Raw genomic sequence first — 14,598 nt, forward strand, 5'->3', positions numbered from 1 at the left:
AGCAGACGGCAAATAGCTTCTGACTCGCTGCCTTGCCTTAATTGTGGATGATAAAGAACTCTGGACAGGCGAAAAAGAAAACGATCGCAACAGCTGGCGTTGAGATAGCACACAAAGTTTGGAGATAAAAAATCCATTTCACGCACTTGGGGGAGAATAGACAGAGAGATAAATCAGTGCTGAGAGAGACAGAGAGAGAGAGAGAGAGAGCTATTTTTAGAGATTGTTAGCATATTTGGGACGAGGCACAGCGGCAGGTAAACTCTGACGTGAATGATCGTTTTAAAACACTTGCGAGGGCCGTCCCATAATCCTCCAGGAACAATAGAAGTGATGGAAGAGAGGTGAAGAAGTGAACAGATCCTTATGGTGCAACTTCACAATTGTACATACAAGCTAAAATACCACCATGGTGCAAAAATAATGACCCCCTGAGCAGAAACAGTGCCTATAAGCAAAATGACTCATGGTTGAGAACGTTACGAGGCGTGATAGGATACCGTTTGGATTAAAAGATGCACCAAATAAAAACAAAACAATAAAACGATCCAATTTGTATGATATAAAAGTTGATTATTTTTTTATTGATCATTAAAGCGAATCCTGAATTGGTTTATTCCTCTGACATCATGGTAATTTACCAACGACTGTAATTTTCACAGTGTTGTAATTTTTATCTCTTTCTAGCTGCGTTTAATGAGATGTTAAACAGTCATTCCATTTTTTATTCTCTCTGTTTAAGTTAATAATAAGATAAAAAAAATTGCATTATGTTACCAAGAAACCTCAAAAAGTATAAAACGTATGAACTCTTCGATCCTGAAGATGTCAGAAAGCGCTGATGCTGGATGCTGATACTGTATGTTACTATAGAAATTGTAATTTGCAGCTGCATGAGTGTCATGGCTGCTGTTATAGATAATTAATCAACAATCTGAGCGATCAGACTCCAGTTTATAATCGTTCCTGATTTAGAAATGATCACTCAAACGGGGGCTCGATACTGAAAGTGTTTTCTTTTCTATTTTTAGTTCCTCCTCACCTTCTTCTGCTCCCTCCATCGTCTGCGCAGCTTCAGGTCGAGCCTCTGGGCGGCTGTAGCCCACTGCGCTGCCAACCTGCGGATCCGTCTCTTCATAAAACTCAGAGACTCTTTCCCTGTTCCGACCTGATCCAACAGAGCGCCGAGATCCGTCCGGAAAGCCGCCTGGTGAAGACAGAGACGCAGAGTGAGAGAGAGATAAAGAGGAAAAGATAATGAGAGAGAGAGAGAGAAAGGAGTGACACATTTTAACTTTTAACAATAATTTAATCATGTCCCAGACGATTATTAAGCAGTACAGAGATAAGGACACAAATCTGTTCTCGGTCACGGCGCAAGCTAATTAAATTCTTCTTTAATAAGTCGCGAAGGTGCTCAGGTGTAACGTGTCCCAGTCTTTCAGCGCACGTCTACTTAGGGTTCTTACTACAAGTTTAAAAAAAATGCTAAAACGCAGAAAACCTGTTCAGACTTCTTGACAAATGTACGCTGCTATTTTTAGTGGACAATGGAATCGTTATACATTATAGATTACCCATAATGCACTGCAGGCATGTGTGCTGAAAAGCCTCGGTTTATGCGTACTCAGCACTGCTTCTGAGGTGCGTCTGAGACGAACATCAGAAAGCCTTGGCGTGGACCAGTTTCAGAAAAAGTAGGCGGATATTAGCTGTTCATGACACAAATGGGCGGGGCAATAGATCACAATTTTTCGAGGGTAAACAGAATCAACATCGTCTAAGCATTTATTTTAAAATTTAACCTAATCTTCTTTAAAAACCATATTATTATTATTATTATTATTAAAAAAAAATTTTAAATATATGATATAAGTTAAAGTTTATGACATAATGTCACTTGAAAGCAAAGTCACTGCTTTGACGACCGACTTAAAAGATTATTTCAACTGTTTAAACACAAACTAAAGCCAAACTACAACCACAATGACTTTCTCACTTTCGTAATTCGTGTTTAGTGTGAGAGAGAGACAGAGAGAGAGAGAGAGAGAGAGAGAGAGAGAGATACGCCACGTCAACACACTTTCACACAGGAAGGTCGAGTGGAGGTGAGAGGTGAGTGAGATGATGAGATGCAGAGCAGGAAGTGAAGTTTCCAGCAGGGCAGATCATATCAAAGAGTTCAAAACACAACTGTCAATCATTCCGAGTTCACACAGTGATCGGCTCATCTGGGGTTTGGTTGGGGAAGAAAGAAGACGGCATCTGTTCTGGCATATTTTGGGGCATTCAATGTTAAAATGCGTAAAGGCTGGGAGAGAGACAGACAGACAGAGAGAGAGAGAGAGATTAAGAGCCAGAAAGACAGACACAGATTGAGAGAGAGACAAAGAGGGATGAAGAGAGAAAGTGACAGAGAGAGAGAGAGAGAGAGAGAGAGACAGACAGAAAGATTGAGAGAGAGACAAAGAAAGAGACAGACAAACAGAAAGATTGAGAGAAACAGAGAGAGAGAGTGACAGTCTAGGAGAGACAGAGAGAAAGAGAGCAACAAATTGAGAGACAGAGAGAGAGATATTTACAGAGAGAGACAAAGAGGGATGAAGAGAGACAGTGAAAGACAGAGAGAGACAGACAGACAGATAGATTGAGAGACAAAGCAAGAGAGTGATAAATTAAGAGACAGGCAGAGAGAGAGAGAGAAAGAGAGCAACAAATTGAGAGAGAGAGAAAGACAGAGAGAAAGACAGATTTAGAGTGTGAGAGAGAGATTGATAGAGAGACAGAGACAGTGACAAAGAGGGATGAAGAGAGAGTGAAAGATGGAGAGAGAGACAGAGAGAAAAAGAGGAGACAAACAGAGAAAGACAGATTTAGAGAGACAGAGAGAAAGACAGATTTAGACAGAGAGAAAGACAGATTTAGAGTGAGAGAGAGATAGTTTGATAGAGAGACAGAGAGAGCGACAAAGAGGGATGAAGAGAGAGTGAAAGATGGAGAGAGAGACAGAGAGAAAAAGAGGAGACAAACAGAGAGAAAGACAGATTTAGAGATACAGAGAGACAGAGAGAAAGACAGATTTAGACAGAGAGAGAGAGAGAGAGAGAGAGAGATCCCTGAAGCCCTCCACTCCACTGCTCAAGTCATCACCCTGAAAAAAATCACTGTGTGTGTGTGTGTGTGTGTGTGTGTGTGTGTGTGTGTGTGTGTGTGTGTGTGTGTGTGACTCAGGCAATTATGATGTTAACCAAGCTCTCGAGAAACACAATGACTGACTACCTCATTCACACACACACACACACACACACACACACACACACACACACACACACACACACAGAGAAATCAGGCAGGAACTCATTTGTGTAAAAACGTATCAGTCAAGATTCATGAGGATTTAGAGAGAAATCATTTCTGCAGAATAAACAAATCACAGAGAGGGGGCGGTGGGTGGGAGGGGTGTGTGTGTGTGTGTGTGTGTGTGTGTGTGTGTCTCACTTGTCTTTTCGCTGAGCTTTTCGGCGCTGCAGGTGTTGTGCTGTAGTTCCTCCAGGCCAGTGGGGGGCAGAACCACTCCACCTCACTCAGGTAAATAAGGAAGGAGCAATCCGATCCATCGACGCCGTAAAAGGCATAGCACGGATCCGATGTCCACCGCGCCCTCATCCACTACAGCACGACAAGGAGATGCAGAAGATCGAAACCCGTTTAAACATTTAATGATTACGATTCAGATATATGACGAGACGATATGATGCGTGAGGAATAAAACACTCTGTTCAAAGAAAATAATCACGTGTGTTAGTCCTCTTAAAAAAACATCAATTTGCTAATAATTAAACATTTTAATTTGTTCAAGAACAACACATTGTACATTTTATCCATTTATAGTTACTTGTAATGCTGTGTGAAACAAGTCCTGAAGTTCACAAACGCAGCTTCTCATGTGATCAAAATAGCGTAAACTCCTTTGTCCTGAAAACGTCAGAGATTTTAACGTTACAGCGTTACTGTACCTCTGACTGTTACAAAGCGCTGGAGCGCTGACACTGAAGACTCCTTCGAGAAGTAATTAACCCTCTGGGGTCGAGAGCTTCTCCGGCGAAGCTCGGCAGGTTTAGAATGAGTAGTTCATGTATTTAGATAAATATCTTCACGAGTTTTTTTTTTTTTAATCATACAAGCATGATAAACATACTGACAGAAACTTTACACTTTACACTTTCCTATGTGCTCACTGCCAAACAATATTATAGTTTTTAAATGACCTAAATTAGATGAAACATAAAACTTGTCGCCTTCCTCAGTCACACCGGAGTCGGAGTGCTGAGGGCGCACTTACACATTCATAAAGGACTGTTCACATGGTAACAGCACGATAATCACTTTCACTCGTTCGATTTTGATTGGTTTCTCTTTCACCGTGGGAACACCCACTGTAAACAGGATAAACGACATCAGCCATAGTTTAGGCGACCTGTTTGGAGGTAAAACTTGTTGGAATGGCAATTTGATGCTCAGGAGGCGCTTCAGATGATTCAGGACAGCGAATCAATTCAATCTTGAGAACTGATGATGAACGATGGCTTTTTTTTTCTTTACTTTGACTCGATCCAGCCGAAGATCAGCTCGAGTAAGTGTAAATATTTCTTCTATTTCTGATGAGCAGATCAGTTGATATGCATGCGCTACAGTGCAGACACGGGAAAAATGACTGAGCAGTTTTTCCAGAGTTAAAAGTATTTTCCTCAAAAATAGTGAATTTTGCTCTATTTGGAGTTTAGAGAGTAAAATGTGGAGTTGGAACGGGAGCAAAATTACAAAGTAATTGTGTAACAGAGTAATGCCTCGGTCACAACCGGCCGTACATGCTCCTACGGCCGGTCTACGTGCAAAAACCGCAAGAAACACACGGAGGGCGCGTGTGAAACGCACGGAGGGCGCGCGTGTGACGTGCTGATTTTTGAGCCGTAGACTGGCCACAGAGGTTCTTTGTCATGTCAAACAAACTCTACGGGCGCTTACGTTTTTTTCAGGCTGCAAGACAAACTTACGGCCAACGTGCGTCTTTCTCCACGAACAAAAAAACCGCAGCGATTTGGGAAACGCCAAAAATCGCACGGCCAAAAAATCGTACGTCCGGTTGTGACCTAGGCTTAACAGAGTTGATTGTGGCTTTGAACTGAGTAAAATAGTACAAGAGTTCATTTCAAGACACACTGAATCGAGTCAAATACCAAAATAGTCAAATACCAGATAAATAAAGCTGTTTTAAAAGCAGTTTTAGAACTGTGTTGGGCCATGGAAAGGTGGATGCTGGGAATCTCATCAGAAACGAGGTGATACGAGAGAGAAGTGGAGTGAACGACGTGATCGCAGAATACCAGAGATGGAAGCTCAGCTGGGCAGGCCATGTCACCAGATTTGGACAACCGATGGACTCGTGCAATTGTCGAGTGGTATCCAAGGAATTGGAAAAGACCACGCGGGCGACCTCCAAAACGATGGAAAGACGAGCTGAACAACAATCTCGGGACAACATGGATGAGAAGGGCGTCATCTTGTATGGAATGGAGGCGCATTGTGGCCAGCGATGGAAACATCTGAAGTCTGGCCAATCCAGTGATCCAGAACTGTGTTGGAATGTGTGAAAAAACTGACCCATGACTTGACCTGCTGGGATTAAGAGTTGGCAGTCGGAGGGGTTTTCACTCTTCTCATTGAATGAATGGAATTTTTTTACTCTTCTCATTGAATGAATGGAATTTTTTTACTCTTCTCATTGAATACCCCTCCCACTGCTAACCCTTTATCCCAAAACAATCGGACATTTTTTTTTTGATGGCCAGTTAATTGTCCAAATCAGTGGAGCAGATTTAAGTTTTTGTGCTTGATCCATTCCTAAGACTGAACAGAACCACCTCAAGTGACCAAAACGGTTCGTTACAGTGGGTAAGGTGTGTGAATATCTGCACACTCATACCGTCATTCTGTGCACACTGTATATTTATATTTATATTTACTAAGTCATCCTTGCACTATGCACCATTTTGCACCAAAAGATTCTACATGTACATAGCTTTTTTGTTTGTTTTTTGTCTATGCTTTTTTTATCTGTTTGTACTAAGAGAGCTAAGTGAAACCGGAGTCAAATTCCTCGTGTGTGTTCACATACCTGGCAATAAAAAAAGTGATTCTGATTCTGATTACAAAAAAGTCCTATGACTTTAAAAATACTGCTTAGATTTGTTGAAATTGACGACAAAATCGGAGCGTACCAAAATCATTTGTACGAGAAAATACCCTCAGAACCCAGAGAGTTCAATAAACTTACACTACCGTTCAAAAGTTTGGGGTCACTTTGAAATGTCCTTATTTTTGAAAGAAAAGCACTGTTCTTTTCAATGAAGATCACTTTAAACTAATCAGAAATCCACTCTATACATTGCTAATGTGGTAAATGACTATTCTAGCTGCAAATGTCTGGTTTTTGGTGCAATATCTCCATAGGTGTATAGAGGCCCATTTCCAGCAACTCTCACTCCAGTGTTCTAATGGTACAATGTGTTTGCTCATTGCCTCAGAAGGCTAATGGATGATTAGAAAACCCTTGTACAATCATGTTAGCACAGCTGAAAACAGTTGAGCTCTTTAGAGAAGCTATAAAACTGACCTTCCTTTGAGCAGATTGAGTTTCTGGAGCATCACATTTGTGGGGTCGATTAAATGCTCAAAATGGCCAGAAAAATGTCTTGACTATATGTGACCCCTCACCGAATCCAGGGACACATGTCGGCCGAAACGAATCCGAGATAATCGCAAAAGAAGCATTTTTTTTTCGAAATTTGTGGTTTTCGTTTTTTTCCATCATGTGCAAGTTGAGGTCTTGAAGAATGCAATCAGTATTTCAGATAATAGATTGTTTTGTTGGAAAAGCATACATTTTTTGTTGCAAATTGTCTCGTTTTTGTCAGGACTGTAGCCTGCTGGGGGGTGTGGGTAAATTACCATATGGGCCATTCACATGATGATTTAAGTCTTTTGTTGTTTTTTTTCGCGAATCAGCTGTATGATCCGAGTTGAGCGCATGGCTACTTAACTGCATACAGGCGTGTAATTTCACTATGGAATGAGTTACTAAACAGAGCGCAGAGGAGCTGAAACACCGCGAAGCAAACAGACACTCGGTATTTACATCGGAGATCACCATTTCTAGCAAAAAAAACCCGCAACCTCGTTTTCCAGATTGAATGGAATACTTGAATGATTGGATGATACACGGACCGTTCTAGGATTACATTCCATCGGAGGCATTGGTGTGTGCAAGGCGCCGTTTCTCTTTCTGATGGGGTGAGTTTATTAATCTAAGGCTGTGTGGTTATTTTTGCATGTAACGGAGAGTGTTGTGGTTTGATTAAGCCTAGGTCACAACCGGACGTACGATTTTTTGGCCGTGTGATTTTTGGCGTTTCCCAAATCGCTGCGGTTTTTTTTTTGTTCACGGAGAAAGACGCGCGTTGGCCGTAAGTTTGTCTTGCAACCTGAAAAAAAATGTAAGCGCCCGTAGAGTTTGTTTGACATGACAAAGAACCTCTGCGGCTCGAAAATCAGCACATCACACGCGCGCTCTCGTGCGTTTCACACGCGCGCTCTCGTGTGTTTCTTGCGTTTTTTGCGTGTAGACCGGCTGGAGGAGTGCGTACTGTACGGCCGGTTGTGACCGAGGCTTTACATGAAACTAGCGTTGTGTTAGTTGTGTCATCATCGTGCTATCTTTCTTTCTTACAGTGTAATTTTTCAACCACAAAACGTTAAAGTATACTTTAGGACTTATTTTTGTACTTCATAATTGTGTTGGGCATACTTTGCATGGAAGGAAAATTGACGTGGTGATCTTTGTTTACATGAAAGTAGCATCGTGCTAGCTCGTAGGGGGTAGGGCTTTCCTTAATGTCATGCAAATGAGCAGCATTATGTGCCCGCCCTGCACCCAGAGTAGCTGAGATGGAAAACTTTGAGGGCGATTTTCTCCCTTTTCTGTTTTAAGAAGTATACACTTTCAAAAGGCCACACATTCTTCAAATATTGTCAGATCTCCACATGGAAGGCATCATTGGAAAGCTTAGAAACTGTACTTTCTGAATCTGTCAATAACTCAAAATGCCCCCGGGCCGACATGTGTCCCTGGATTCTGGTTTCTGACATATTTTCTATTCATTTTACAACTTATGGTGGTAAATAAAAGTGTGACTTTTCATGGAAAACACAAAATTGTCTGGGTGACCCCAAACTTTTGAACGGTAGTGTACGTCTCCTTATTGTAAGAAATTTTATCAAACACATCAATAATTCTTAAAAATCTGTTTGTAATACAGGTATCAATAAATAAGCGGTTATTAAAGGAGCAAAACCAGTAGAGCTGCTATGAGAGAAGATTAATCAAGACCTTTTGACCAATCAGATTTCAGAATTCAGCAGTGCTGTGGTATCAGCCATGGCTTTGTATTTTAGTTGCTGATTCAAAGATTTACCATATTGTTGTTATTACACCTTTATTACACATATATAACGGTATTATACACATTTGTGGTGTTTCTTGCTACAATTAAGCTTTTAATTTCAGTAAATGGACTGATGCTGAATATAATGTTGTTAAAGAAAAAAATGCATTTTGTGTGTGTGTGTGTGTGTGTGTGTGTGTGTGTGTGTGTGTGTGTGTGAGTACTCACATCCACTTTACTAGCGCAGTCAGGGTAGCGCGGGTCTCGGGGAACTTCGCACTGACTCAATGTTCCGTCTCTTACAACTGCAAAAAGAAACATTACATCACTGTTAAATCTGATTTTACGCTTTATAAGAAGTAAGACGCGCTGGAGATTCCCTGGGAATTTATCTTTCCTCTTCAGAAAGCTTTACACACGTTTCACTGGAAGCTAACTTGTTTAATACACTACTCAGGACAGCATTGCGCGATAGTAGGCGAGATATATAATCGCAAACTTGTTTAGCAGCAAAGAGCTATGTCGCCTCGGCTGATTGGTCAAGCTTTGTTTTAATGGACTCAGGATTGGGATTTAGGATTTAAGTGGATTGGATCGGTCTCGGATCTATCAGTGTCTCATTAGCCAAATGGAGGCAGCAGCAGGAGCAGTAAAGATCTTCAGCTTCATCAGCTTCATCAATCTTCGGCGTCTATGATCCGGAACGGAGGCGTGCAGAGCCGGCTGTTGGCTCTGTAGAGCTGTAAATGCTCTAAAGGGACCTCCTACACGACGGCGGATGGTGTATGAATGTGTGTTACAATGCGTGTGTCGCAAATAAATGTTGATTCGTTTCTCAGTTCATGTCATTGTCATGTCATCCTCATGAATGAAGTTTTTAGCGCAATCAAGATTAGTAACGTAACATTTGTTCACTCGGCTGCCATCTTGCCAACACTCACAACGACGGCAGCATGAACACGGATTTCCACACATTGAACGACGAACGTCACCTTATTAAACTTTTATTACATCACCAAACGTCAATTTTCTAAATGTCACACACAGCCGCCGCAGTCGATCACAGGAAGGAACACTTTAATTACACGCTTTTATTGAGTACACAGCATTTCTTTCATTAAAGTGAAACCAGTCAGGAACCTCACAGTATATCAGTCATATTCATGTTTTCGACATCTTAATTGATGAAATAAAAGTTTCATTTCAATCATCGTTGATTAATTTTCCAGAACAGCAGCTCTGACAGGAGTGCAGCTGTAAATCACTGGTTTGTATTAATAGCAATGCATTCGTTCTAATACGTTACTAACGTACTATAATAGGCATATCAAGCGAAAATTCAAATTCAGTCCAAATTGCTTGAAACTGGTCTCGTTGAATTCAGAACTGAATGCAGAACAAGATACTTTTTTACAGAATTAAAATATATTTATCTGTTCTTCAGATATTACAAATCAAAGATTGAAGAAACGGCTTAATTTTTAGAAAACGGCTGTAATATTCTGTCTGAGGGTCACATGGTCCAAAACGGGCCTCATTAATCAATGAGATTAAATGTTTTTTTCTTCATAGCTTTTCTATTTTCTATCATGACCTATGGTCATGAGCTTTGGGTAATGACAGAAAGAACAAGATCGCGGATACAAGCGGCTGAAATGAGTTTCCTTCGCAGGGTGGCTGGGCGCTCCCTTAGAGATAGGGTGAGAAGCACAGTCACTCGGGAGGAGCTCGGAGTAGAGCCGCTGCTCCTCCACATCGAGAGGAATCAGCTGAGGTGGCTCGGGCATCTTTTTCGGATGCCTCCTGGACGCCTCCCTGGGGAGGTGTTCCAGGCATGTCCCCCCGGGAGGAGGCCCCGGGGAAGACCCAGGACACGCTGGAGGGACTATGTCTCTCGGTTGGCCTGGGAACGCCTCGGTGTTCTTCCCGAGGAGCTGGCCGAGGTGTCTGGGGAAAGGGAAGTTTGGGCTTCCATGCTTAGACTGCTGCCTCCGCGACCCGGTCCCGGATAAGCGGAAGAAGACGAGACGAGACGAGACGAGCTTTTCTATTTTTCAAGATATTTACATGGAAATTGGCAGGAACATAGCTGGTTGTATACTGAACACAAAGTTTGAAAAATTAGTAAAAAAAAACTATTATGCAAATTAGTATTTGATTAGAATTAATTATGCTGATTAGGTAAAAATGTTAAATTGGTACACTCAATAAAAAAGTAATTAAAGATTATTTCTAATCCCCTCTTTGTGCTCTGTAGGCCTTTGTATTTCTCAGTAGGACCAACTAGTGTTTATATGAAAGAATATAAATGATTATTTCGATTAATATTCACAGCTTTCAAGGCAAACCTCGAAAAAACTGTCTGATCCACATCCAATAAACAATTCACATTAACTCAACTGAAATCGATACTCGCGTTTCTGATTTATGTTTTTTTTTTTGAAAATCTCACTCTGACCACAAAGATCTCAATATTTTTCATCTAAAACAATTCCAGTTGTGTTCTCATCTCATTCATTCTCATTATCTCTAGCCGCTTTATCCTTCTACAGGGTCGCAGGCGAGCTGGATCCTATCCCAGCTGACTACGGGTGAAAGGCGGGGTACACCCTGGACAAGTCGCCAGGTCATCACAGGGCTGACACATAGACACAGACAACCATTCACACTCACATTCACACCTACGCTCAATTTAGAGTCACCAGTTAACCTAACCTGCATGTCTTTGGACTGTGGGGGAAACCGGAGCACCCGGAGGAAACCCACGCGGACACGGACAGAACATGCAAACTCCACACAGAAAGGCCCTCGCCGGCCACGGGGCTCGAACCCAGGACCTTCTTGCTGTGAGGCGACAGCGCTAACCACTACACCACCGTGCCACCCCAGTTGTGTTCTAAAATAGTTATTTATTTACGTGAATCAGTTTGATTTGAAAAAATAAGTAGGTAAAGCTCTGAAAACTCACTTCAAAGTCTCCCGTGAATCAGAACATCAAAACTAGCAGAGGGAAAATTTTGCTGAATCCTTCATCAGAAACAGTGAGAGCGAGAGAACATCGCTATAAAAGTGATCTGATTGATATTGATGAGTAATCCAGTGGGAAACCGATCAGAAGAGAGAGAGAGAGAGAGAGAGAGAGAGAGCCTGACTGCTTTCCCGTGACTCAAAAAGAAAAACATCATGAGTTTCCTGACGCCCCACGAGCAGAGTTTTTACTCTGTTGTAGCGACTTCAACCTGCCGTTACACCCAAACTACTGAACAGATCTTAACCAGATCCATTTCTGTGGAAAGCAGAGATTATAAGCTTTTTAATGAGAGGATTCATGATAGAAAATATTCAAGAGTGAATCAATGACAGGTTTGGAAATTTAGATGATCGTCTGCGCGGACAATTTTCACAGCTAGTGTCTGATACGCCTACTTTACTGTGGCTCTAATACATTCTATAGTAACAGCTAATTGTACAAGAGATGGTCTTCACAACTTTTTTCTGAAAGGAGATATTTATTCAATGTTGATGGAAGGAGTCTCCAGTGTCAGCACTTTGCAGTTTCTTGGTAACATGGTAAGCTGTGTTTTTGGCTTTGTTGTTATTGTTTGCTTTTGTATTTTTGTCATATTCATTTCTAGAGAGAACAATCTGAGGCCGGTGATGGAACGACTGTTCATAGCTGCTATATCATACATCATAACAGGAACTCATTTGTTTTGCGGTTGTTCCACAACATTAACCCGAACCATAGGGGAATAAAACATGATATGGTCGGATATTTTCTGTCACGGAGTGTTTCATCCAACGCTTACTGTTTTGCCTCTGAGCATTTTGATAACTACTGATTTCTATACTTCAGCATGTCTTAAACTCTTACAGCTATAGCCTCAATTCTTAAATATACACAGTACTGTGCAAAAGTTTTTGCCCCGTTCGTTTTTTTTCATACAAACTTTGTTATAGATTTCTATTTTATGACTTCTACATTACTGAGTCAAAATATTACCAAAAAAACATCTTAGTGGTTAGCACGGTCGTCTCACAGCAAGAAGGTTCTGGGTTCGAAGCCGACGAGGGCCTTTCTGTGTGGAGTTTGCATGTTCTCCCTGTGTCTGCGTGGGTTTCCTCCGGGTGCTCCGGTTTCCCCCAAAGACATGCGGTTAGGTTAATATGGGACGGCCTTGGACTGAGGTGCCCTTGAGCGCGGCACCGAACTCCCAACTGCTCCCCGGGCGCTGTTAGCATGGCTGCCCACTGCTCTGCGTGTGTGTGTGTTCACTGCTTCAGATGGGTTAAATGCAGAGAGGAATTTCACAAATGTGTGATGAATAAAGTTGTGCTTCCTTTCTTTCAAAACGTTCATTTTTTTCAGCACAAATTAAATGTTACAGAATAACAAAAAAAGTTTGTATCTGAGCAGTATGTTCCAGAAGGGAGCACATTTCAGATTAAAAAAGAAAACATAATGAAGGCTGCTGGGTTTTGGTGCAAAATGAAGAAGTGAGTGTGACAGTCAAAGTGTCCAGAAGAACTGGGGCAGGTTCTGTGAGATGCTCAGGAAAACCTACAGATCATTTCCGCATAAAACTGCACTCACTGGACCTCAGACGACAATTTATTTTTTAAAGCCGACCCTTTGTCTCACACCAAATATTGACTTTGTTATATTGATTGATTATGGCTTACTGATTACTGTTTATAGTATTTTTTTTTTAATGTTGAAACATTTCATTTCATTATTTTTAAGCCATTTTTGATCCCATTTTATTCTGTACAAGGTAAAATCACGAGAATAGGCTTTACAGGAAGTCCACTCCGCTCCTGGCACATTGTCTGAAAAACGTACCATAGAAGCACTTTGTTCTTCCCAAAGGCACAAACAATAGTATAAAAGTTGCAATTAAAGCACGACAATGGCCTTTAAGGCTCAGCGATGCATCACACATGAGTTTTAAAGAGGTCCACTCGATCCTCAAGGTCCTTTCAGTAAATGTAAATGCTGCGTACAGAAAAAGGAAGAATGTTCTAAATACTGTACATTGAGGCAAAAATGTATTTCTTGTCGTTCTTGAATATTTGTGAAGATTTACTCTAATGTTATCTTGCCCTTAGAAAATGTCACAGCCTTCCAGGTCCAAAACACGTCGGCGTTTCCCTGAGCCCACAGAGCATTATTTACATTCACCGACACAGCCTGAGGATTTTTATAGTCCGATTAGGTCCGCATGGTAGACGTTGCCTAAATCAATAGCATCCGAGGGAGCAATAAAATGCAAGTGTGAATTAAAAGTGGGCTTTAAATCTGTCCTGTGTGACTCAATACTGAATACACTCCACCTAATTCAGCCTTACTGCTGACAGTCTCATGTTTATGTCCGACTTCCGAGAATTCCCCGACCAACAAATCTGACGTTATACCGTACGTCATATCGACGTCTAAGCACACTTTAAAGCAGAACACCAACCAGCAATCCGTCACCGTGATGCACCCTGGCCAGTATGGGGTGTGTTTGGAAGCTTATTATGTTGAGAACTTATTCTGAGAACTCGGAGTTTTTTTTTTTCTTTCAATGAAATACGTTGTGTTGAGACAAACTCAACACCCATCTGTTTTTTCTTCTCAAAAAACATGGCCAGTTGTGTTTTCCTTGTTGCAACACAACATACAAATGTGAACATTCCTGTGAATTTTCAGTGTCTACATTCAGTATCTCTTTTTTTTTTTATGTACAGAGTATCTTTGGGGTTTTTTTTAGTTTTGTTTTTTTCCTCCTACCGTTAGAATCTTGGGTTCTTTGAATAGTTAAAGATCTGATGACACGAACATGACTCTATGCAATTTCTTAAATAAACTATACAACATGGCAAACATGTTAGATTTCTGTTATAATTACGTGAAAAGAAGCTGTTGTTACGCGAATATCCAACTTTTAATTGCACAGCGCAAGAAAACTGGGTCCGTGGCTCGCAGCCATGTTGTGACATCAGCGGAAGAACACGCTGCGGTTCACTGGCTGTTCTACTCAATGGAAATGTCGCATGAAAACGCCGGTGAACTCTCTAGTGCTAGCTCTTCCTCTTCTGGGAGTCTAGAATTGTG

At 41.3% G+C, this 14,598-nt stretch overlaps 1 protein-coding gene across 1 annotated transcript in view; it reads right to left on the minus strand.

The window, feature by feature from the left end:
• LOC132884743 (alpha-1,6-mannosylglycoprotein 6-beta-N-acetylglucosaminyltransferase B-like) overlaps window positions 1-14,598 on the minus strand; it is a 235,072-nt gene that overhangs the window by 120,245 nt on the left and 100,229 nt on the right. Inside the window, exons 5-7 of the mRNA XM_060918644.1 lie at window positions 8,730-8,806; window positions 3,499-3,669; window positions 1,043-1,207 (exon numbers count right to left, since the gene is read on the minus strand). Of these exons, the coding sequence (XP_060774627.1) occupies window positions 1,043-1,207; window positions 3,499-3,669; window positions 8,730-8,806 (413 nt within the window). The remainder of the gene's footprint in view (window positions 1-1,042; window positions 1,208-3,498; window positions 3,670-8,729; window positions 8,807-14,598) is intronic.

Source organism: Neoarius graeffei, chromosome 4 (assembly GCF_027579695.1).
Source record: "Neoarius graeffei isolate fNeoGra1 chromosome 4, fNeoGra1.pri, whole genome shotgun sequence".
Taxonomy (NCBI): Eukaryota; Metazoa; Chordata; class Actinopteri; order Siluriformes; family Ariidae; genus Neoarius; species Neoarius graeffei.